General features: G+C 42.8%; 1 protein-coding gene and 2 long non-coding RNA genes across 5 annotated transcripts; 1 reads left to right on the forward strand and 2 right to left on the reverse strand.

Moving 5' to 3' along the window:
• Positions 1–807: 807 nt before the first annotated feature.
• On the reverse strand, positions 808–1,497 carry LOC117186288. Of its 3 annotated transcripts, none has more exons than XR_004471395.1 (2): positions 1,405–1,497; positions 808–1,316 (listed from the first exon to the last, which is right to left on the reverse strand). It is a non-coding gene; the product is annotated as an uncharacterized LOC117186288 (long non-coding RNA). The 3 variants fall into 3 exon arrangements; XR_004471393.1 differs by having other exon boundaries at positions 1,376–1,468; XR_004471394.1 differs by having other exon boundaries at positions 1,372–1,464.
• On the forward strand, positions 1,407–2,257 carry LOC117186291. The gene is made up of 2 exons (XR_004471398.1): positions 1,407–1,497; positions 1,559–2,257. It is a non-coding gene; the product is annotated as an uncharacterized LOC117186291 (long non-coding RNA).
• A 7,774-nt stretch (positions 2,258–10,031) lies between these two features.
• On the reverse strand, positions 10,032–10,671 carry LOC117186286. Its single transcript, XM_033386844.1, has 2 exons — positions 10,633–10,671; positions 10,032–10,548 (listed from the first exon to the last, which is right to left on the reverse strand). The coding sequence occupies exons 1-2, from the start codon at positions 10,652–10,654 to the stop codon at positions 10,250–10,252; spliced, it is 321 nt and encodes a 106-aa protein (XP_033242735.1). The 5' UTR covers positions 10,655–10,671; the 3' UTR covers positions 10,032–10,249.
• Between the last annotated feature and the right edge of the window lie 12,823 nt (positions 10,672–23,494).

Here is a 23,494-nt window from a genome sequence, read left to right on the forward strand (position 1 = left end):
AACGCACCATTATTTTTTCGTCGTTAAAATACAATTAGCCACCCAAGTTTCGGTCTTTCTATATTTAGAAAAACTATTCTAAAATCTTAATCTTAATCTTAAATCTATCGCCCACTGTTCACTGCAAGACACTTAATTTTTTTTAAATTAAAATATTGAAGAACATACGGAAAATTTAGGGTAATAACTTTGCGACACTTGAATAGGACACACTAACAAAAAAATATATTTTTGAGAATTCTAATAATTCTAAGAAAAAACATAGCTTAAATATTATTTAAGCTAGTAAGAATGCTTGAATTAAATTAAAAAGGGTAATAGATTGTTGATCCACTTTTCTGCTCCATAACTGGGCACATACGGTTTAGGGGTTTCATACAAATTGGTCAAATAATTAAGTTATATCAAGCTCCAAAAGAGCTCCATGGCTTAAATTAATTCGGGTAAACTTGAATATTGTTGGTTTGATCAATACTATTGATAAATAATATTCAAAACCGGTGAGTATCGCGGCCAGCTTAATAGCTAAACATTTCGGTTGTATGGATAGGAGCATTATCATATTGATAAAACCAAGAAAGGGTTGTTTGCAACTTAAAAGTAATAGGAAATGGTCCCTCACACACATCACCCCTGCAGCTCTGATTTCTTAACGGAAGTCATGAAAATAGTAGCTATAGCAATTAGGTTCTTTCAAATTGAATGAGAATGAGCTTTTGAACTTTGTTAAGCTATTAATATTTATTTTATTTATTAATAACTAATATTAAACTGTTGAAAGTTTTGAATTTAATGAAAGTCGAGAGTTTGAATTATATTCACAATTTATTAGCATATGTAAACCAACTTATCGCGTATTAAGGTTGCGCTTATTTATAAAAGTTTAGTTTTCAAAGGTCTCAGGGTCTAAAAAATGTTCCTTTTGTTATAAAACAATAAAATAAATGTTTCAACCCGATTCGGCAACGTTTAGATTCGGCCATATATATACAATAAACGTTACTCTTAGGACTCCCTTAAAAATTTCAGAAGCTCTGTTGGAAGTTGGTTTGGCCTTGGATGCTCGCAATTGAAGTATCTCTCGCTTTGATTGCTGGTGGTCATCCTGCTGCTCCTTCTGGACTTCCAGCATTTTTCGAACAATTTGTTTCAGATTTTCCAGTTTAATCCACCTTGTTGCGGCGCCTTGGTTGCAGAAATAAGACTGGAGCTGTAGTTGGATCTGCCCCGGTCGACATTAACGGAATTATTTCGGGACCCCCGCGAATCCGCAATACTATAATGCCAGTTCATTTCGACTTGCGTGTGTTTAAGGCCTGAAAATCAGCATTTAAAATCAAGGAGAAAAATAAAGAGAAAGCAAATACATACATACATATGTATGTACATTTGTTTACTTATTACCACCAATTTCTGGTCTCTCCATTTTTCTCTCCATTTTGTATTGTGTTTGTTGTCTTTTTTTCTTTTTTTAGTTTTCAACGATTTAAAATTCGAGTTACGAATTCCAATGTGTCTGGGCGCGAACTATTTTTTATTGCCATTCATTGTTTTTTAGGCAAGGAAGGCTGACGGCTCATGGGCAAGAACAGCAATGGACAGAGTGGAGGCTTTTACGACGAACCTGGAAGAAAGATTCACACCATTCTGGACGACATCTAGTTGAAGAGCAATGATGGTCACTGAGAGGCTGAATGAGACCCACCAGATGGAGCTCCCTGTGGCGCCAATTACTTTTCAAGAAATCTTGGAAGACATAAAGAAACTCAAGTCCAAGAAGGCCCCTGGCGACGATAGGATTGACAATGTTGTGGCATAGGCGCTACCAAACAGAGCCATTCTGTATCTGTTGCTAATCTTTAACGCGTCGCTAAGATTAGTATACTCTTCCAAAGCCTTGAGATGTGCCCACATAATCATGTTGCCAAAGCCAGGAAAGCCACCGGAAGACCTCAACAAACATAGACCAATTAGTCTCTTGTCAACTTTTGGCAAAATGTTTGAGCGCTGCATCCTACGAAGGGTACTGGAGTCGCCGCCGGTTAAAACAGCCATGCCAAACTATTAATTTGGGTTCAGGCTTCAGCACAGCACAGCTCCAAAAGTAATAGCAAACAACAAATTGTATTTTAATATTATTATTTTATAATCAAATACAATACATATGTATGTATCATCATCATAACTATCGCATAGAAACGTGCGGCTTAGGAACATCAAAATGGATGGTGGACTAAGTGGGAAATTTTCGGAACGGTAAAACCTTAAGGACCATCCCCGAAATGGATGGTGGATGGTCGACTGTTTGAATAGCCTATTAACGTACATTAATTCTCTTCATAAAATGGGTCAAGATCGAATAATTAAAACTAATGGTTTATCGCGATGCTGTCCGTGATTCCAAAACTGCTCGAACACCTGGTTACGATCCAATTGCAAGATTTATGATGCAGTTAAATATCTCCGTCGCAGAATATGAAATGGTACAATATTTTGCCACATGCTCATTCTTAGAATTGTTGACTGTCAAGCTGATATGTGTTTCGCTGTTCTCTCTAGACGTATCCGCATTTTCCGGCCTTTTCGTTTACCTTTCTGTAGATCAATTTACGGTCATGAACCTTTTGGGGTTCTATGCCACAATTAAAATACCCCAATGGGTATACCATACCATATCTCCCTTGATACAATTCAATCTCCCCTCCTGTTAACATTGTAGCGCCATTTGGCATCTGATCTTATATTACAACTGTTATTAGTGTATCGCATCTTATTAAGTCTAGTGTAAGTTAGGCTAGGGCAAAGCGGGAGCGCAATGAAAGCTCGCTCTCTCGCTCTTGGCGAATTCGCCCCACTTTGCCACCGTAGGCAAGCTAGGCTAAGAAGAAATTGTTTGAATACATTGAAGAGAGTCGAAAAAATCTATTGTAAACGAACGAACGCACCATTATTTTATCGTCGTTAAAATACAATTAGCCACCCATGTTTCGGTCTTTCTATATTTAGAAAAACTATTCTAATTTTTCATGGCGCCCCCGGGTGGACTCGCAAATTAAACGTAAAATCTATTTATTTGTAATCGGGACAACGACCCCACTTTTATAATTAAAAATCGACAGGAGGTTATTGACCTCACCATAGTGTCTCCCAACCTGTTAGACATAGTCAAGAGTTGGCAAGTCCTTGATGACCACTCTTTCTCTGACCACGGATACATCGAGACCACACTATCCCTCGAGTGTCCGAAACCTAAGGACTATATTAATCCCAGGAAAGCCAACTGGGAAAAATATAGCTCAGCCCTGGAGGACTTACTCCCCTCCAAAGCACCATCATGCCCGGACACAAAAGACGACCTAGATCGCCTGATCGCCTAGTGAACAGGTTCACAGAAGCATGCAACCAAGCCTTCGCGGCAGCATGCCCCTCTAGCAAACCTAGGGGAAAAAGAAACCCCCCTGGTGGTCAAAACAAATAGACATCCTACGTAAAAGATGCAGGACCCTCTTCAACAGGGCTAAAAGCGCGAACGAGGAGAGCCACTGGGCAGACTACAAAATCAGTCTGTCACTATATAAAAAGGAAACAAGGAAAGCAAAAAGGGCCTCTTGCCAAAAATTTTGCTCGGAAATTAAGGAAACGTCAGAGGCCGCAAGGCTTCGCAAGATTCTCTCAAAAACTAACCCCTCGGTAGGGTATCTTAAAAGGAATGACGACACGTGGACCAACTCCAGTGAGGAGTCCCTGCACATTCTACTAGACACGCATTTCCCAGGGTGCACGACCATCGAGACGGTACATCTCCCAGGAGAGGGACCGGTAATCTCGATGGATCACATCCTCACAAAACGTAACATAAGCTGGGCAATAAACAGCTTCAACCCGTTCAAATCGCCAGGCCCAGACCAGGTAATCCCGGCCCAACTTCAGAAGGCAGGGGATACGGCCATCAACTGGCTTCAAGGTATCTTCAGGAAGATACTGGCTGTGGGTACAATCCCGCGAACATGGCTTAAGGCAAAGATAGTCTTCATTCCCAAAGCAGGAAAAGCCTCGCACTCAACTGCAAAAGACTTTAGACCAATCAGCCTATCATCCTTCCTCCTCAAAACCTTTGAGAGACTCGTCGGGCTGCAACTGAGGACAACTATACACCCTCAGTTGCTGTCAGGCGCACAGCATGCCTACCGGAAAAGAAAATCCACGGAAACGGCTCTTCATGAAGTGATCTCAGGGGTAAAGAAATCCCTGCATCACAAAGAGTACTCACTCATAGCCTTTCTCGATATTGAGGGAGCTTTCAACAACGTTGTACCGGGCGCCATTACAGAAGCCCTGACTGACCTGGGGGTGGACCGTCACTTGGTGATGCTCATTGATCAATTGCTCACATGCAGGACGGTGACATCATCGATGGGATCGTCCGCCCAGTCAAGTTATGTCAACAGAGGCACCCCGCAAGGTGGTGTCCTGTCTCCTCTTCTGTGGAACATAGCAGTCAACAAGATTCTATGTGAACTAGAAGGGGGGGGGGGGGGGGGGGGGCTGCAAAGTCGTGGCCTATGCGGACGACGTTGCGATTATCTTCTCGGGGAAATACCCCCAAACACTGTGCGACCTAATGACCGCAAATCTGGCGCAACTGTCGGATTGGACAGAATCGCGCGGTCTGGGAGTAAATCCCTCAAAAACGGAACTCGTATTATTCACAAATAAATACAAGGTCCCGCCCCTCAACCCTCCAATACTACAAGGATGCATGCTCTCCTTTAGCGACAGTGCCAGTTACTTAGGGTTGGTAATTGACAAGAAGCTTAACTGGAACCTGAATGTCAAAGACAGAGTGAAGAAGGCAATGACTGCACTCTACACATGCAAAAAAGCTATTGGGCTAAGATGGGGTATGATCCCAAGCATAGTCCAATGGATATATCAAGCTATAGTTAGACCAATACTACTCTACGGAGTTACGGTGTGGTGGCCGGCCCTATCAAAAGGGGCGATCACCAAGCCACTGGGCAAAGTCCAGCGGACTGCCGCCCTATGTATCAGCGGAGCTCTTCGCACCACCTCAAATGATGCGCTAAATGCCATACTATGCCTACAGAGCCTTGACCTCGCAGGAAAGAAACGGGCAGAAGCAGCAGCAATACGTCTAAGAGACTCAGATCAATGGGTGACACAGTGCATAGGTCACTCAGCCATATTAAATAATAGCAGTACCGTCCCCTCAAAAACAGACTACCAAGTTCCAAGAGAGTACACAGTCACTCCCTTCGACACAATCATCCCTCACAGAGACGAATGGCTCGAGGGACTCCCAGGCCCAGATGGTGCCATAAACATCTTCACAGATGGATCAAAGCTGGACGACAGAGTCGGACGGGGAAATTATTAAATAATAGCAGTACCGTCCCCTCAAAAACAGACTACCAAGTTCCAAGAGAGTACACAGTCACTCCCTTCGACACAATCATCCCTCACAGAGACGAATGGCTCGAGGGACTCCCAGGCCCAGATGGGGCCATAAACATCTTCACAGATGGATCAAAGCTGAACGACAGAGTCGGACGGGGAATCTACTCTGAACAGCTAAACATAAGGCATTCCTTCAGGCTCCCAGATCATTGCAGTGTCTTTCAAGCGGAAGTCATAGCAATCAGGGAGGCTCTAGACTGCCTACAAGCGGTTGCCGTTACGGCAACCAAGCTAAACATTTATAGCGACAGCCAGGCTGCGATCAAATCGCTAAGTGCGATTTCCTCGAACTCGGCCACCGTGGCAGACTGCCGCAAATCTCTGCACGAGATGGCTCAGCAATTTGCTATTAGCCTGATTTGGGTCCCGGGCCACCAGGACATCGAGGGCAACTGTATAGCGGACGAGCTGGCCAGATCTGGCACTACAATCCCCCTTCTCCAAGACAAGGAGGATATCTGTATGCCAATGGCCACCTGTAAGCTCATTATAAAAGAGCAATACAAGCGACTAACAAACAATATGTGGCAAATAGCGCCACGATGTCGCACAACTCGGCAAACATGGCCGACCATGGACATGAAGCGCACCTCCGAGCTCCTCAAGTTAAGCAGGAAAAGGTGCAGCGTAGTCATACGCTCCCTCACGGGACACTGGATAATAGGCACCCACGCTAACAGGCTGGGGGCCCCACATAACGATTTTTGTCGCAGCTGTAGAGACGAGGAAGAGGAGGAGACAGTGGAACATCTGTTCTGCTCCTGCCCAGCTCTCAGCAGAAGAAAGCTACAGCACCTGGGCTCAGCCTTTCTACACGACCTCTCAGAGATGTCCAAACTATGTCCCAGGAGGATAGCGAACTTTGTGAGAGCATCTGGATGGGATGATTGCTGACAGGAATCACAACGGGCCGAAACCGGCCTAAGTGTGACGGGCTCCGAGCGAGCCCGGCAGCCGCCTCAACCTAACCTAACCTAACACATAGTTAACTATATTTTGCAGATAAGTATTTATTTTAAAATAATTTGTAAGCTAAGTATTAAGTATTGCCAGTTGAATAGGACACCCTAGTCAGTTTCTATCGCCCACTGTTCACAAAAAAGCACGCAAGACACTTAATTTTTTTAAACTAAAATATTGAAGAACATACGGAAATTTTAGGGTAATAACTTTGCGACACTTGAATAGGACACACTAAAAAAAAATATATTTTTGAGAATTCTAATAATTCTAAGAAAAAACATAGCTTAAATATTATTTAAGCTAGTAAGAATGCTTGCATTAAATTAAAAAGGGTAATAGATTGTTGATCCACTTTTCTGCTCCATAACTGGGCACATACGGTTTAGGGGTTTCATACAAATTGGTCAAATAATTAAGTTATATCATGCTCCAAAAGAGCTCCATGGCTTAAATTAATTCGGGTAAACTTGAATATTGTTGGTCTGATCAATACTATTGATAAATAATATTCAAAACCGGTGAGTATCGCGGCCAGCTTAATAGCTAAACATTTCGGTTGTATGGATAGGAGCATTATCATATTGATAAAACCAAGAAAGGGTTGTTTGCAACTTAAAAGTAATAGGAAATGGCCCCTCACACACATCACCCCTGCAGCTCTGATTTCTTAACGGAAGTCATGAAAATAGTAGCTATAGCAATTAGGTTCTTTCAAATTGAATGAGAATGAGCTTTTGAACTTTGTTAAGCTATTAATATTTATTTTATTTATTAATAACTAATATTAAACTGTTGAAAGTTTTGAATTTAATGAAAGTCAAGAGTTTGAATTATATTCACAATTTATTAGCATATGTAAACCAACTTATCGCGTATTAAGGTTGCGCTTATTTATAAAAGTTTAGTTTTCAAAGGTCTCAGGGTCTAAAAAATGTTCCTTTTGTTATAAAACAATAAAATAAATGTTTCAACCCGATTCGGCAACGTTTAGATTCGGCCATATATATACAATAAACGTTACTCTTAGGACTCCCTTAAAAATTTCAGAAGCTCTGTTGGAAGTTGGTTTGGCCTTGGATGCTCGCAATTGGCTGGAGTATCTCTCGCTTTGATTGCTGGTGGTCATCCTGTAATTTCTGCTGCTCTTTCTGGACTTCCAGCATTTTTCGAACAATCTCTTTCAGATTTTCCTTGTTGCCTTGTTGCGGCGCCTTGGTTGCAGAAATAAGACTGGAGCTGGAGCCCCTCAACCCTCCAATACTACAAGGATGCATGCTCTCCTTTAGCGACAGTGCCAGTTACTTAGGGTTGGTAATTGACAAGAAGCTTAACTGGAACCTGAATGTCAAAGACAGAGTGAAGAAGGCAATGACTGCACTCTACACATGCAAAAAAGCTATTGGGCTAAGATGGGGTATGATCCCAAGCATAGTCCAATGGATATATCAAGCTATAGTTAGACCAATACTACTCTACGGAGTTACGGTGTGGTGGCCGGCCCTATCAAAAGGGGCGATCACCAAGCAACTGGGCAAAGTCCAGCGGACTGCCGCCCTATGTATCAGCGGAGCTCTTCGCACCACCCCAAATGATGCGCTAAATGCCATACTATGCCTACAGAGCCTTGACCTCGCAGGAAAGAAACGGGCAGTAGCAGCAGCAATACGTCTAAGAGACTCAGATCAATGGGTGACACAGTGAATAGGTCACTCAGCCATATTAAATAATAGCAGTACCGTCCCCTCAAAAACAGACTACCAAGTTCCAAGAGAGTACACAGTCACTCCCTTCGACACAATCATCCCTCACAGAGACGAATGGCTCGAGGGACTCCCAGGCCCAGATGGGGCCATAAACATCTTCACAGATGGATCAAAGCTGGACGACAGAGTCGGACGGGGAATCTACTCTGAACAGCTAAACATAAGGCATTCCTTCAGGCTCCCAGATCATTGCAGTGTCTTTCAAGCGGAAGTCATAGCAATCAGGGAGGCTCTAGACTGCCTACAAGCGATTGCCGTTACGGCAACCAAGCTAAACATTTATAGCGACAGCCAGGCTGCGATCAAATCGCTAAGTGCGATTTCCTCGAACTCGGCCACCGTGGCAGACTGCCGCAAATCTCTGCACGAGATGGCTCAGCAATTTGCTATTAGCCTAATTTGGGTCCCGGGCCACCAGGACATCGGAGGCAACTGTATAGCGGACGAGCTGGCCAGATCTGGCACTACAATCCCCCTTCTCCAAGACAAGGAGGATATCTGTATGCCAATGGCCACCTGTAAGCTCATTATTAAAGAGCAATACAAGCGACTAACAAACAATATGTGGCAAATAGCGCCACGATGTCGCAAAACTCGGCAAACATGGCCGACCATGGACATGAAGCGCACCTCCGAGCTCCTCAAGTTAAGCAGGAAAAGGTGCAGCGTAGTCATACGCTCCCTCACGGGACACTGGATAATAGGCACCCACGCTAACAGGCTGGGGGCCCCACATAACGATTTTTGTCGCAGCTGTAGAGACGAGGAAGAGGAGGAGACAGTGGAACATCTGTTCTGCTCCTGCCCAGCTCTCAGCAGAAGAAAGCTACAGCACCTGGGCTCAGCCTTTCTACACGACCTCTCAGAGATGTCCAAACTATGTCCCAAGAGGATAGCGAACTTTGTGAGAACATCTGGATGGGATAATTGCTGACAGGAATCACAACGGGCCGAAACCGGCCTAAGTGTGACGGGCTCCGAGCGAGCCCGGCAGCCGCCTCAACCTAACCTAACCTAACACATAGTTAACTATATTTTGCAGATAAGTATTTATTTTAAAATAATTTGTAAGCTAAGTATTAAGTATTGCCAGTTGAATAGGACACCCTAGTCAGTTTCTATCGCCCACAGTCACAAAAAAGCACGCAAGACACTTAATTTTTTTAAACTAAAATATTGAAGAACATACGGAAATTTTAGGGTAATAACTTTGCGACACTTGAATAGGACACACTAAAAAAAAATATATTTTTGAGAATTCTAATAATTCTAAGAAAAAACATAGCTTAAATATTATTTAAGCTAGTAAGAATGCTTGAATTAAATTAAAAAGGGTAATAGATTGTTGATCCACTTTTCTGCTCCATAACTGGGCACATACGGTTTAGGGGTTTCATACAAATTGGTCAAATAATTAAGTTATATCAAGCTCCAAAAGAGCTCCATGGCTTAAATTAATTCGGGTAAACTTGAATATTGTTGGTCTGATCAATACTATTGATAAATAATATTCAAAACCGGTGAGTATCGCGGCCAGCTTAATAGCTAAACATTTCGGTTGTATGGATAGGAGCATAATCATATTGATAAAACCAAGAAAGGGTTGTTTGCAACTTAAAAGTAATAGGAAATGGCCCCTCACACACATCACCCCTGCAGCTCTGATTTCTTAACGGAAGTCATGAAAATAGTAGCTATAGCAATTAGGTTCTTTCAAATTGAATGAGAATGAGCTTTTGAACTTTGTTAAGCTATTAATATTTATTTTATTTATTAATAACTAATATTAAACTGTTGAAAGTTTTGAATTTAATGAAAGTAGAGAGTTTGAATTATATTCACAATTTATTAGCATATGTAAACCAACTTATCGCGTATTAAGGTTGCGCTTATTTATAAAAGTTTAGTTTTCAAAGGTCTCAGGGTCTAAAAAATGTTCCTTTTGTTATAAAACAATAAAATAAATGTTTCAACCCGATTCGGCAACGTTTAGATTCGGCCATATATATACAATAAACGTTACTCTTAGGACTCCCTTAAAAATTTCAGAAGCTCTGTTGGAAGTTGGTTTGGCCTTGGATGCTCGCAATTGGCTGGAGTATCTCTCGCTTTGATTGCTGGTGGTCATCCTGTAATTTCTGCTGCTCTTTCTGGACTTCCAGCATTTTTCGAACAATCTCTTTCAGATTTTCCTTGTTGCCTTGTTGCGGCGCCTTGGTTGCAGAAATAAAACTAGAGCTGTAGTTGGATCTGCCCCGGTCGACATTAACGGAATTATTTCGGGGCCCCCGCAAATCCGCAGTACTATAATGCCAGTTCATTTCGACTTGCGTGTATTTAAGGCCTGAAAATCAGCATTTAAAATCAAGGAGAAAAATAAAGAGAAAGCAAATACATACATACATATGTACATTTGTTTACTTATTACCACCAATTTCTGGTCTCTCCATTTTGTATTGTGTTTGTTGTATTTTTTTCTTTTTTTAGTTTTCAACGATTTAAAATTCGAATTACGAATTCCAATATGTCTGGGCGCGAACTATTTTTTATTGTCATTCATTGTTTTTTAGGCAAGGAAGGCTGACGGCTCATGGGCAAGAACAGCAATGGACAGAGTGGAGGCTTTTGCGACGAACCTGTAAAAAAGATTCACACCATTCTGGACGACATCTAGTTGAAGAGCAATGATGTATCTGTTGCTAATCTTTAACGCGTCGCTAAGATCAGTATACTCTTCCAAAGCCTGGAGATGTGCCCACATAATCATGTTGCCAAGGCCAGGAAAGCCACCGGAAGACCTCAACAAACATAGACCAATTAGTCTCTTGTCAACTTTTGGCAAAATGTTTGAGCGCTGCATCCTACGAAGGGTACTGGAGTCGCCGCCGGTTAAAACAGCGATGCCAAACTATTAATTTGGGTTCAGGCTTCAGCACAGCACACCCGAACAACTGCACAGGTTAGTGGAACACATACTAGATGGCTTCCAGCTGCTTACCTGGGTATTTCGCAGGCTTTCGAACGAGTGTGGCACGAGAGACTACTCGCCAAGATCCAAACGATGATCAACCGTGCTCAGCTGTGTGAAGTTATCAAAAACTTTCTGACGGAGAGGACCTTCCGTGTAGTCAAGCTTCTTTGACCAAGACCATCAAGGCAGGAGAACCTCCTGGCACAGTGCTTGGGCCGACACTGTACTGCTTATTTACCCACGACATGCCAAATCCCTCTACGGTCCGAAGGGAAATGACGACACAGCAGTACTCTCGAGGGCAATCTGCAAACTGGGCCTGCCGATGGAACATCTCCATAAACCCTGATAAATAGGCTCTAGCCTTGTTGTCTTCCTGCTTGGGAAACTCGTGGTGCAGCGTAGGAATCACACATACCTCGGAATTACACTGGATGCACCTTTAACTTTCGACAGTCACATCCGTAGCGTGAGGAGCAAGGAGCAGAAAATGTTCTGGATTCTTAAACAAAGCAACAAGCTCAGTTTAAACGAGGGCGAACGTTGTGAGTTGCTGCGGACACCGCAACTCTACATTTATACCCGATACTTAGTCAGTATGGCTCTCCTCCGGCAGACGCCGCTCATATTAAACGACACGACAAAGAGTGCGAGCGAGAGAGACAGAAAATCAGTCTGAGCGTGACGTCGGGCGCTGCGTAGCCACTGCAAATTGATTTGTTCCTTTTGGCTATAAAAATTGTCTGATCTGATCCAGATTCAGCAATCTGATAGATATGGTTATTCTCTATGATTGTGCGTTTTTAGTTTTCTCGTATCTGCAATATTGTGGATGCAACAGATTTTCGTCCTTTGTGGGGGCGGAAGTGGGTGGAGCGAAATTTTGAGATATTCGTTTTATAGTGAGATCTAACAAAAGTGCGGATACCAAATTTGGTTACTCTAGCGTTAATAGTCTCTGAGATTTGTGGATGCCCCAGATTTTCGTGCTTTGTTGGGGCGGAAGGGGGTGTGTCGATATTTTGACACAAAACGGTCAAGGTCCGATATCACAGGAGTGTGGATACCAAATTTAGTTGCTCTGGCTCTTATAGGTTCTGAGATCCTTGAACTCATATTTTGCAATTGGCAAAAAAGACCATGAAACCTGTGTGTTAGAGAGAGACAGAGCGAGAAGGAATGAAATTGTTTTCTTGATTCTGGCTGTAATAATTATACGATCTGGTTCAGAATTTACACTCTAGAACATATAGTCATCTTCTACGATTTTCAGTTTTCTCGTATCTTTGAATTTGTGGATGCCACAGATTGTCGTCCTTTGTGGGGGCGGAAGTGGGTGGGGCAAAGTTTTGAAATATACTTGTATTAGTGACATATCACAGAAGTCCGGATATAAAACGTCGTTGCTCTAGCTCCTATCGTCTTTGAGCACTAGGCGCTGATAGGGACGGACAGACGGACGGACGGACAGGCGAACAGACAGACAGGGCTCAATCGACTCGGCTATTGATGCTGATCAAGAATATATATACTTTATGGGGTCGGAAACGATTCCTTCTTGACGTTTCACACATCCATTTTCACCACAAATCTAATATACCCCAATACTCATTTTGAGTATCGGGTATAAAAACAAAGCCATGATCTACAAAGCCATACTGGCCCCTGCCTGGAAGTACGTCGTTCAGGTGTATGGGATTGCCTCCAAGACTAACCTTGCGAGGATCATGACATTTCAGAGTAAATCTCTGCGTAGGATCTCCGGAGCTGAGTGGTATATCCGTAACCGGGACATCACCAAGGACCATGACGTACCACTTGTTGGTGATGCTATCAACAATCAAGCGAAGAACCATATTTGTAAGCTCAGAAGCCACCCTAATATACTGGCGAGGCGTCTTGCGAGAACAAGATACCGGCGTAGACTGGACAGAATAGACCCAATCGACCTGCCTAACAGGATGATCTAAGAGGACCTCTACCCTAGAAACCTGAACAGATAATTGAACCAAATAATATCCCTCTCCAAATTCTTCGACCTTGATAACACGCATTTTAAAAATTTTTTTTTTTTTAATACTGTTGTATAAGTTGCTCCAAAAGTAATTGCAAACAACAAATTGTATTATTATTATTATTTTATAATCAAATACAAGCCTACACACATATGTATGTATTATCATCATAACTATCGCATAGAAACGTGCGGCTTAGGAACATCAAAATGGATGGTGGACTAAGTGGGAAATTTTCGGAACGGAAAAACCTTAAGGACCATCCCTGAAATGGATGGTGGATGGTCGACAGTGTGAATAGCCTATTAACTTACATTATTTCTTTTCATAAAATGGGTCAAGATCGAATAATTAAAACTAATGGTTTATCGTGATGCTGGTTTACAAGCCAATTGCAAGATTTATGATGCAGTTAAATATCTCCGTCGCAGAATATGAAATGGTACAATATTTTGCCACATGCTCATTCTTAGAATTGTTGACTGTCAAGCTGAGATGTATTTAGCTGTTCTCTCTAGACGTACCCGCATTTTCCGGCGTTTTCGTTTACCTTTCTGTAGATCAATTTACGGTCATGAACCTTTTGGGGTTCTATGCCACAATTAAAATACCCCAATCGGTAGAATTGTATCTTGGCACATACGTATGACATAGTAGAGCTAGATTTGCATGCTGTAGTTAGAGTTGAGCATATATATATTAATAAATATATACATACATACACCTAACCATCTTGGACGCAACACATATTACTCATTTTTAACTGCAATCGCTGTCACCCCTTCCCCTTTCTCGTTTTCGTTGTGTCAAATATATAGTTGGATCGTTGGCTAAGCACGCAGCGGTGAATTTTTTCGTTTCGCTTTCGCTCCTTACAGTTGCTTATCGCTGTTCTTTTTGTTCAGCGCGCTTGATCCAAACCAAACACCAAGCTACCCTGTTTTGAGCTACGCGACGCAATACCCTAAATTTGTCGGGTATATTGATTTTTTACCTCGTTTGGGACAATTACCCATTCTTTTATTGAGGGCGTCGGCATTGAATACGATTATTAGAAACGACCTTTCGCCTTCAGTTGCGTGTATTGAGAATCTATATGACCTCAAAAGCCAAGAACTGAAGAAAAAGCGCAGCTGCCGTGTCAAAGGCATTCTTTTATTAGCGGACCGTTTAGAAGCGAGGGATATTCCGCTGGTATTGTCGGAACTCGAGTGCAGACTCGATACGCTGATGCGTAGCATTGACACGTCACGCGAACTTCAAGAGAAGATTGAAGATATAGACATTGACGATGAATTTGGAGTCGAGTTGGAAGAACTCTCAATTGTCACAAAGGTATAGTTAATGTCTCTCATTTGCTTTGAAGACAGCTGATGAGACAAAACCTGCAGTAGCAGCTTATGGTGGCCCAACTCGTGCTCGACTTCCAAAGTTAGCACTGCCGCAGTTCAGCGACAACTTTTTGGACTTTAAAAACTTCATAGTGGTTCACAATGACGAAAGCATTCCAATTATCGAAAAGTTCAATCATTTGCTTTCGTGTCTCGCGATCACCTCTCGACGCCTTTCCAGGTATCAATCCCACCTAGGGAGGACTGGGAGATGGGCGAACCAGGACCCGCAAATGCGGTTCACTTCTACACTGATGGCTCAAAGTTAGACGGCCGCGTGGGAGGCGGAGTCTACTGCACCGAGCTGAACATCAGTCATTGCTTCAGGCTCCAAGTTGTAGCCATCAAGGAGGCTATTTCTATCGTCTCCAAACTACTTCTAGACACGCACTTAGTGTGCGTTTTCTCGGAAGGCCAAACAGCTATTAAAGCTTTCGGCTCAATATCATCGAACTCAGCGACTGTAAATGACTGCCGTAAGTCTCTGCACGAGATCGCAGAGCAGTTAGATCTCTGCCTTATATGGGTCCCAGGCCACAGGGACATCGAGGGGAACGACGCCGCCGATGAGCTAGCCAGGCAGGGTACTACGATTCTTCTTCTATCGGAGAGGAAGCAGGTAGCGATGCCTCTGGCTACGTGCAGGCTCCACACGCACGAATTGTTCGAGCAAAATGCCAATAGGAGATGGCAGCAAACCGTTTCCTGTAAAGTCTCAAGATTGATATGGCCATATTGATCGAAGAAGCGCTCAGCCGAGCTGTATAGACTCAGCAGAGCACAGTGCTCTGCAGTTACTCGAGCCATTACGGGACACTGGCAGATCGGCACTCATGCCTCTAGACTGGCAATCCCTTATAACGACTTCTGCAGGAGTTGTCGCGACGATGAAGAGGAGGAATCGGTCCCCCACTTCTTCTGCCACGGTTTTTAGGCATTGAGAAGGGGCACCAGCCCATGCGGCATCACAACGGACCTTTTTACAGGTCCAAGTGAGCTTGGGGGGTTTCATCACTCCCCCAGGCTACCGCCTGAACCTAACCTAACCTAACACAAATTAATATGCGAATTCTAAAGTAATACAAATAGTGCGGATATCCACCAATCGTTGGAGAGATCGGAAACATTCCACGAGTAATTGCTGAACATGAAGAAGATGGCAAGCATCGAAAATATTGAACAAGCAGCAGTATTGCGGTATATCGTAAACGGGATGCAAATAAAAAACTAGTTTAAAATGGCGATGTATCGGAGCCAGTCGTATAAGGCGTTGAAGGAAGAGTATGCTATTTACGAACTGGTTCAAGGAAAACTCAGCAGTGACAAAACCATAGTTGCATATAGGAATAAAACGTAGGTAACTGAAGGAACGAAAGAATATTGTTTTAATTGCGGTTCGCCGGAACATAAGAGAATGTCGTGTAGCGCTGATACGAAATGCTTTAATTGCAACGAGAGTGGACATATCTCCCGTAATTGTCCAAAGAAGGCTGGAAGAGTGAATATAATAGTGGATCGCAGTCGATTTAATACAGTCCTTGTAAATGGTATCGATGTTCAGTGCCTAGTTGACCTTGGTCAAAAAAGGCGTGTTTGAAAAGTTGAACGATGTGAAAATACTTGGAAACAAGAACACGAAGCCGATTGAATTTTTCATGCCGACATAGAAGTAGATCAGCTGCGAACCGAACACAAGTTCCTGGTGGTTCCAAACAATTCAGTGGAATGTGATGGACTATTGGGCTACGATTTTATAAAGAAGTTGACGCTTATGGCCGATGCGGACGGAGTCTCTTTCCTGAGCCTGGAACATCAGAAAAAATCGGAAGAGGAGTGGTTTACAATGTGATCGAAACACCAGGTAGTTTTGTGGCTTCACCCCAATATCAGAGGAACATCGAGCAGCTGGTGAGCAGTTATTAGTCAGCCGAAGTGCCCATAATATCTTCAATTGAGTTTAAGATCATTCCAGATGGAGTAATAAACCTTTTCGTCAGTCGCCAAATCGTTTGTCTGGAGATGAAGCCGCAGCTGTAAAAAAGGCAGACTGATGAGTGGCTCGATCAGGGTATTGTACGCAAATCAACTTCTCAAGTAGCGAGCAGAATTGTGATAGTCAGAAAGAAAGATCAAACGTTTAGAGTCTGCTATCGTTGACTATCGAAAACTAAATAGCATGGTGTTGAAAGATCGTTTTCCCGTTCCAATGATAGACGATGTCCTGGAGAAACTAAAAGCAGCTAAGTTTTTGAGTACTATGGATTTTGAAAATGGATTTTTTCATAGCAGGATAGCAAAGCTTATTCTGCGCTCGTTACTCGTGAAGGACTTTTCGAATTCAGCAGGGCGCCCTTCGGATTTACAAACTCTCCAGCAGCTTTCATAAGGTTTTTAAATCATATTTTCCAGCCGCTAATGAATGAAGACGTTATGCAGCTGTATATGGATGATATCATTATATACGCCAACGACGTCGAGGAATGCATGGCCAAAGCAAAGAAAGTCCTAGAGAAAGCAGCTTCGTATGGAATGAAGATTAAATGGAAGAAATGTAACGATTTGCAGCGGCGTAATAAGTTTTTGGGTTATATTATTGAAAATGGACAAATCTGGCCAGGAGAAGAAATGTGCTTAGCAGTAAATAACTTCACTACGCCGAAAAATGTCAAGGCCGTCCAATCATTTCTAAGAATATCAGGATTCTTTCGCAAATTCGTGCCACAATATGCGCAGGTAGCGCGTCCACTCACAAAACTTAGAAAAAAAGACGTTGATTTTTAGATCGGGCCACAGGAAGAACGGCCGATCCAGCAGTTGAAATCTTTTCTGGTAACCGAATGGTTGTGAATATAAAGGATGACCCTACCGAGCGAAACGAAGACAATCATAACATTGAGGAGGCGCAGAAGACCTATAAGACCTCCGACAAAAAACGACGCGTCGAGCATCGCTATAGTTTGGGCGGGCCGTCAAGCGCCCGAGAGAGGACTCTCATTATTAAGTTGTCAGCCGTCGTGCGAATAAATTGTCAACCGTCGAGCGAATAAGTTGGCAGTCGTCGTGCTAATAAGTTGTCTTATCAATTGTTAAAGTAGTTATCCAATATTCATTATAAAACCTACACCACATACTCATATCAATAAACACTGTGATAATTAATATTCCTACATAAATATAATATATATACTCTGGTATTTTATGTTTAGAAAAACTACTCTAAAATTGTTCTCAGTAAATTTTGTTATAATTTTCCTCACATATTAGTCTAACAGCTTAGTTAGTCGCGTTCGGTTCGGCTACGCGCCGCGCGTCATGCGGCAGCACCCTTCAGTCGGTTGGCGGCGGCGGAAGGAAGGCTGCGTTTTGCCTGGGATCCGCGCGTAACAGCTTTCTGCAAGTGTCACACGGGCCACTTGATGTTGCAGTAATTACAAAGCCTCTTGAAATATGCAGTCATTGCATGTCAACGTCAAAGACAAAAATTTATTCGGGATTTTCCCCGATTTCGTATTTATTCTATGAATATTGCATTCTGCGATTTTGATCCGTTCAGCTTCTAGATCGAGTTAAATTTTAGTTTTTACGGACTTCAGCAAGGCATTCGATTCTGTGAACCATGCTCTGCTTCTTCACAAGCTCTCTTTATTAAGGTTCCCAACGAATCTTCTAGATTGGATTTTGTCCTATCTCTCTAACCGTACTCAACGTGTTTTGGTTTCTAACGTGTTGTCAAATACTGTTAATGTTACTTCAGGTGTGCCATAGGGAAGTCATCTGGGCCCGTTTCTGTTTATTTTACTTGTGAATGACCTTCCTCAAGTTATAACATACTCTACTACACTAATGTATGCTGATGATGTTAAAATCTGTCTTTCTTACTCTGATTGGTATTTGCACATACGCCTTCAACTGGATCTAAGTGAACTACTATTGTGGTGTTCAACTAATCTTCTTTTTCTGAACCTTTCCAAATGCAAACTTATGACATTTTACCGTCGCGCTCCACATATTGTCTCATATGTTCTAGGAAATCATGTCCTTGAGCGAATTACGAGTTCAAATGACCTCGGAGTCCTTTTTGATCATAAGATGTGTTTTAACAGCCATATAGCTGCAACTGTAAATAAAGCTAAGGGTGTTTTAGCGTTCATCAAGCGTTGGTCCAAGGAGTTTGACGACCCGTACGTTACGAAACAACTGTACATCTCGTAAGTACGTCCTATATTGGAGTATTGTTCTCGTGTGTGGAGCCCGCAGTATAAAGAGCAGCAGGTTGTTATTGATTCCGTGCAAAAGCAATTTTTAATTTTTGCCCTTCGGAACTTTAACTGGGACTCGGGTAGAATCTTGCCACCCTACCGGTCTAGGCTAAATCTTATTGACCTGCCGTCGTTGCACCATCGCAGAATATGCAATAGCGTAATGTTCGTGCACAAGCTCCGTCTCGGGACTGTTGACTCCCAAACTCTCTTGGGTCAGATTGACTTGGCCGTTCCATCTAGACCTACCCGTACTTTTAGGCCTATCCGTTTACCCATATGTAGGTCTAATTATGCTGATCATGAACCTTTTAGGGTTTTATGCCATAATTATAGCTCCCTCTGCCAAACCCTATCCCCTGAACTGTCTCTTAAACTAATTGCATGCAATATTTATAATCACTTAAATTTAGCTAACTTTCAACTTCTCTTTTTCCGCCTTTAGTAATTAAGTACCATTATTAACAGATAATTTTTTAATTTAATAAATAAATAAGTGACTCAACTCCTGAAAATTCCAGGATCCAGGCTGTGTACTCACGTACTGCGCAGAGGCTCTATGTGGAGCCTTGCTTAAACTATTCACATTGTCCATTGATTCTTCTTGCTTCCCCCCGATCTGGAAGGAACCCTTTATAATTCCTCTCCATTAAAAAGGTAGCAAGTCTGAAGCAAAAAATTATAGAGGTATATCAAAGTTATCCGCAATTCCCAAAATGTTTGAGGTTATAACTCCGCACTTGCAACATCTCTGCAAGTCACTTATATCTCCAACACAGCAAGGATTTATAAGGCAACGATCAACCACCACGAACTTGTTAGAGTTTACCTCTTTAATTATTAAAGGCTTTTACGTTAGCTTACAGACGGATGTTATTTACACTGACTTTAGTAAAGCAATCGACTCTGTAAGCCGTTCCCTTCTAGCACATAAACTTGACCTTTTAGGATTTCCGCCCAACCTCCTGAGATGGATTTCTAGCTATCTTTGTTCCAAGTCTTAAAGAGTTCTCTTCGAAAACTACCTCTCCTCACCAGTAAAGGTTACTCCTGGAGGACAACAGTGCAGCCAACTAGGCCCCTTACTCTTCACACTCTTTATCAATGACTTGCCTTCGATATTAAAATACTCTAGTGTACTCATGTTGTTCGGCTAAGCGCCTGCCCATGGCACCACAAAAAGCAGTACAGAGAATTGATTACGCATCTGAATGAGCTCGGTGGCTCAACACATGTATTCAGATGATGTTAAGCTCTGTGCCCAGTATAAGGAAATTTCCCTTCAATCTCGCTTGCAATGTGATCTCAATATCTTTCAGTCATGGTGTTGTGCAAACTTGTTACACTTTACGTTCTAGACTCTTGTTGGCTCCCTATACCCTATGTGGTGGTTCTCCTGAGAGAATTACCCTGGTGGATGATCTCGGTGTTATATTAAAGCTTTTTGCACACATTTCTACCATGGTAAATACGGCAATGGGCGTGCTTGGGTTTATAAAGAGGTGGTCAAAGGAACTCGGGGACCATTATATCTAGCTAATATTGTCCGTTTTCAGAATACGGCTCTTATAAATGGTGCCGTCAGTACAAAGTCCTGGGTCCTAGGACCGCAAAGAATCAGTCCAAAGACACGGTTTTCGTTGCGTAGCTTCAGCTTCAAGTGTAAAGTTGCCATCTTACCCTAATAGATTTTTTTTTAAAACCTTTCATCCTTGATTTATAGTAGAAAAAGGCTTGGCGTAATTTTTGTGACCTATTTGATCGAGGTTTCCATAGATAGACCTGGTTTGCTGAGCCGCATAAACCAGTTCAGAGTCTTATGCTCCCATTATGCATACCTGCCTTGGATCCGTGCGGCGGAGTTGTGCCTTTCGGTGGTGTTGCATCGGCCACTTTACGGTGCAGTAGATGCTTATCAGCTTATTCAATATATGTAAGATACTTAAGTTAGGTGAAAAAAATGACCACTACCTCTAAAAAAACAAAAAAAAAAACATAACATTTTTTTAAATTAAAAAAAAAAACGAGGGGGAATGTTGTGAGTTTCTGCGGAGACCGCAACTCTACATTTATACCCCATACTTAGTCAGTATGGCTCTCCTCCGGCAGACGCCGCTAATATTGAACGACACGGCAAAGAGTGCGTGCGAGAGAGACAGAAAATCAGTCTGAGCGTGACGTCGGGCGCTCCGTAGCCACTGCAAATTGATTTGTTCCTTTTCGCTAGATAGATATGGTCATTCTCTATGATTGTGCGTTTTTAGTTTTCTGCAATATTGTGGATGCAACAGATTTTCGTCCTTTGTGGGGGCGGAAGGGGGTGGGCCGAAATTTTGAGATATACGTTTTATAGTGAGATCAAACAGAAGTGCGGATACCAATTTTGGTTTCTCTAGCCTTAATAGTCTCTGAGATCTATGGATGCCACAGATTTTCGTCCTTTGCGGGGGCGGAAGGGGGTGGGGCGAAGTTTTGAAACACAATTGTAACAGTAACATATCTCAGAAGTCTGGATACAAAACGTCGTTGCTCTAGCTCTTATAGTCTTTTTGTGCACTAGGCGCTAATGGGGACAGACAGACGAATGGACAGACAGGCATGGCTCAAACAACTCGGCTATTGATGCTGATCAATTTTCACCACAAATCTAATATACCTGTACGGTTTTCTAAGGGTTAAACCACAAAGAGAGTGAGAGCTCTCTTACTGCGATTGCCCACTCAGGGAATGTCTTCGTTTCATGCTAGGGCAGCGTAACCTCGTCTCCGATCACCAAGAAGAGTCGTCGTTTGTACCCTATAAGCGGATACAATTAAAGTTTAAGTTGATTGAAGTCCAAATGAATAAATCTTGAATTACCTATCTCGTGTAGTACATTATTAAACGCAAAGATTCCCCAGAGCATTTCTGCTCAACATTGAAATCTCGTATCGAGGATTTCACAACATTTTTGGTGTCCCATGAGGGGAGCAGCGTTTAATTCGTACTATCCGCAAATTATTCTACCTTATTAGTCGTGCATACAGATGCACATATAAAATCATATTTTACCGGCTGCAACTGTAAACGGCAAACACAACGCAAACCAACGGTTTACCCAACAGCCGATGTCTCTCGCACGAAGCAGAGACAAAGAAAACCGGACGATAGCTCTGCGCCTGGACAGTAGCTTCACTGCAGCACACAAACTCAACCCCACAGACAGCAACCTCTCTCTCGTGCAAAGCAGAGACCAAGAAGATAACGATCGTTCTGCTGCTGCACGTTATCTCTAGACACAAGGCCTCAACTCAACGCTCACATCAGCACAGTTTCTGCTTTCCGCTCGGACAACAACAACAACGAATCGCAAGTTCTCTTAAGCTACGCTTTAAGCAAAGGGAAGCACGCCCGAGTACCAGAGTAAGTGTTTCGTTGTGTGTATTTTGTACAAGGTCAAAGAGAGTGCAACTAAGAGGGTGAGAAAGGTACCTACATATATAACAGCAACATGTCAACAGCCGAGTCCCACGACCTCGAAGCCGATCCTCAGGTGGAGATCGACAATCTCAGTGTTATTCAGACAAATCTCATTGCGAGGGTTAATCAAACGGTGCGTAATTTCAGAAAGGACGGCGCATATCGGAAAACAAAGGCTTATTTTCAAACGCGCTTACAAAATTTGCAACGGTTCTTGGGTGAATTTGAGCAAAATCATCAACGTTTACTAATACTTCGATGTCCAAGTACGCATAGTTATGTGTCCAGCGAAGTGGCCTTTCGCTTTGATGAAGACTATATAACGGCATTCAACATCATATCAGAGGCCTATGAAAATGTATGTCCAAGAGCACCACCGTTACAGCAGAATCCAGAGCCAGCAAATCCATCTGTATCATAAGTGCAATTGCCCAAACTACCTGTACCGACATTTACAGGCAAGTTTGTGGATTGGCCGGCATTTCACGATTCATTTGTTCAACTCATCCATAACAACCAGAAACTGTCCGACGTCCAAAGGTTTCATTTTCTGAAGCAAGCTCTTCCCTTGGATCGCGATGAGGATATTCAGCAGATGGCGTTTGCGGGAAATAGCTATGCAACAGCTTAGAGTCTCGTCCTCAAGCGATACGACAACAAACGACTGCAATTTGTGTACCATATGAACGGTTTGTATGACTTGCCACAGTTGACAAAGGAGCAGTCTGCTGATATAAAACATATGCTTAATGTTGCGACGGTTTTTCTCAATGCTTTCAAGAATCTAGATGTTCAACATTGGATGGCTCATCATCTCACTTCCAGACTGTCAAGCACGACACTACAAGCTTGGGAGTTTCCAGTTTCCACGCCAAGACTGCGGTTGCCGAACACACTCGCTGCCCTCACTGTAGCGACAGTCATAATCTTCGGCATTGCCCGGACCTTTTGTCCAAGGACTGCTTTGCAAGGAAAGCCATCGTCGATCATGCAAAGGCATGCCTCAACTGTCTGAGCCGTTCCCATGGACTGTCAAAATGTACCAGCAAAAGGAACTGCACGCAGTGTGTTCAAAGACACCATACTCTGCTGCACTTTCCAACTCCTGCTCACGTGGCAACACAGCCTCATGCAGCCTCCCATAGCGCTCGTCCCTGGCAGTATACAGCGAGCGACTCGTCTGGCAGGGCTACAC

The sequence above is a fragment of the Drosophila miranda genome, chromosome XR (assembly GCF_003369915.1).
Source record: "Drosophila miranda strain MSH22 chromosome XR, D.miranda_PacBio2.1, whole genome shotgun sequence".
NCBI classification, from domain to species: domain Eukaryota; kingdom Metazoa; phylum Arthropoda; class Insecta; order Diptera; family Drosophilidae; genus Drosophila; species Drosophila miranda.

Coding starts and splice junctions, on each gene's coding strand:
- LOC117186286 (XM_033386844.1), bottom strand. CDS start 10,654: ATGGAGAGACCAGAAATTGGTG. Junction 10,549..10,632: donor GGAGAGACCAGAAATTGGTG/GTAATAAGTAAA, acceptor GCTGATTTTCAG/GCCTTAAATACACGCAAGTC.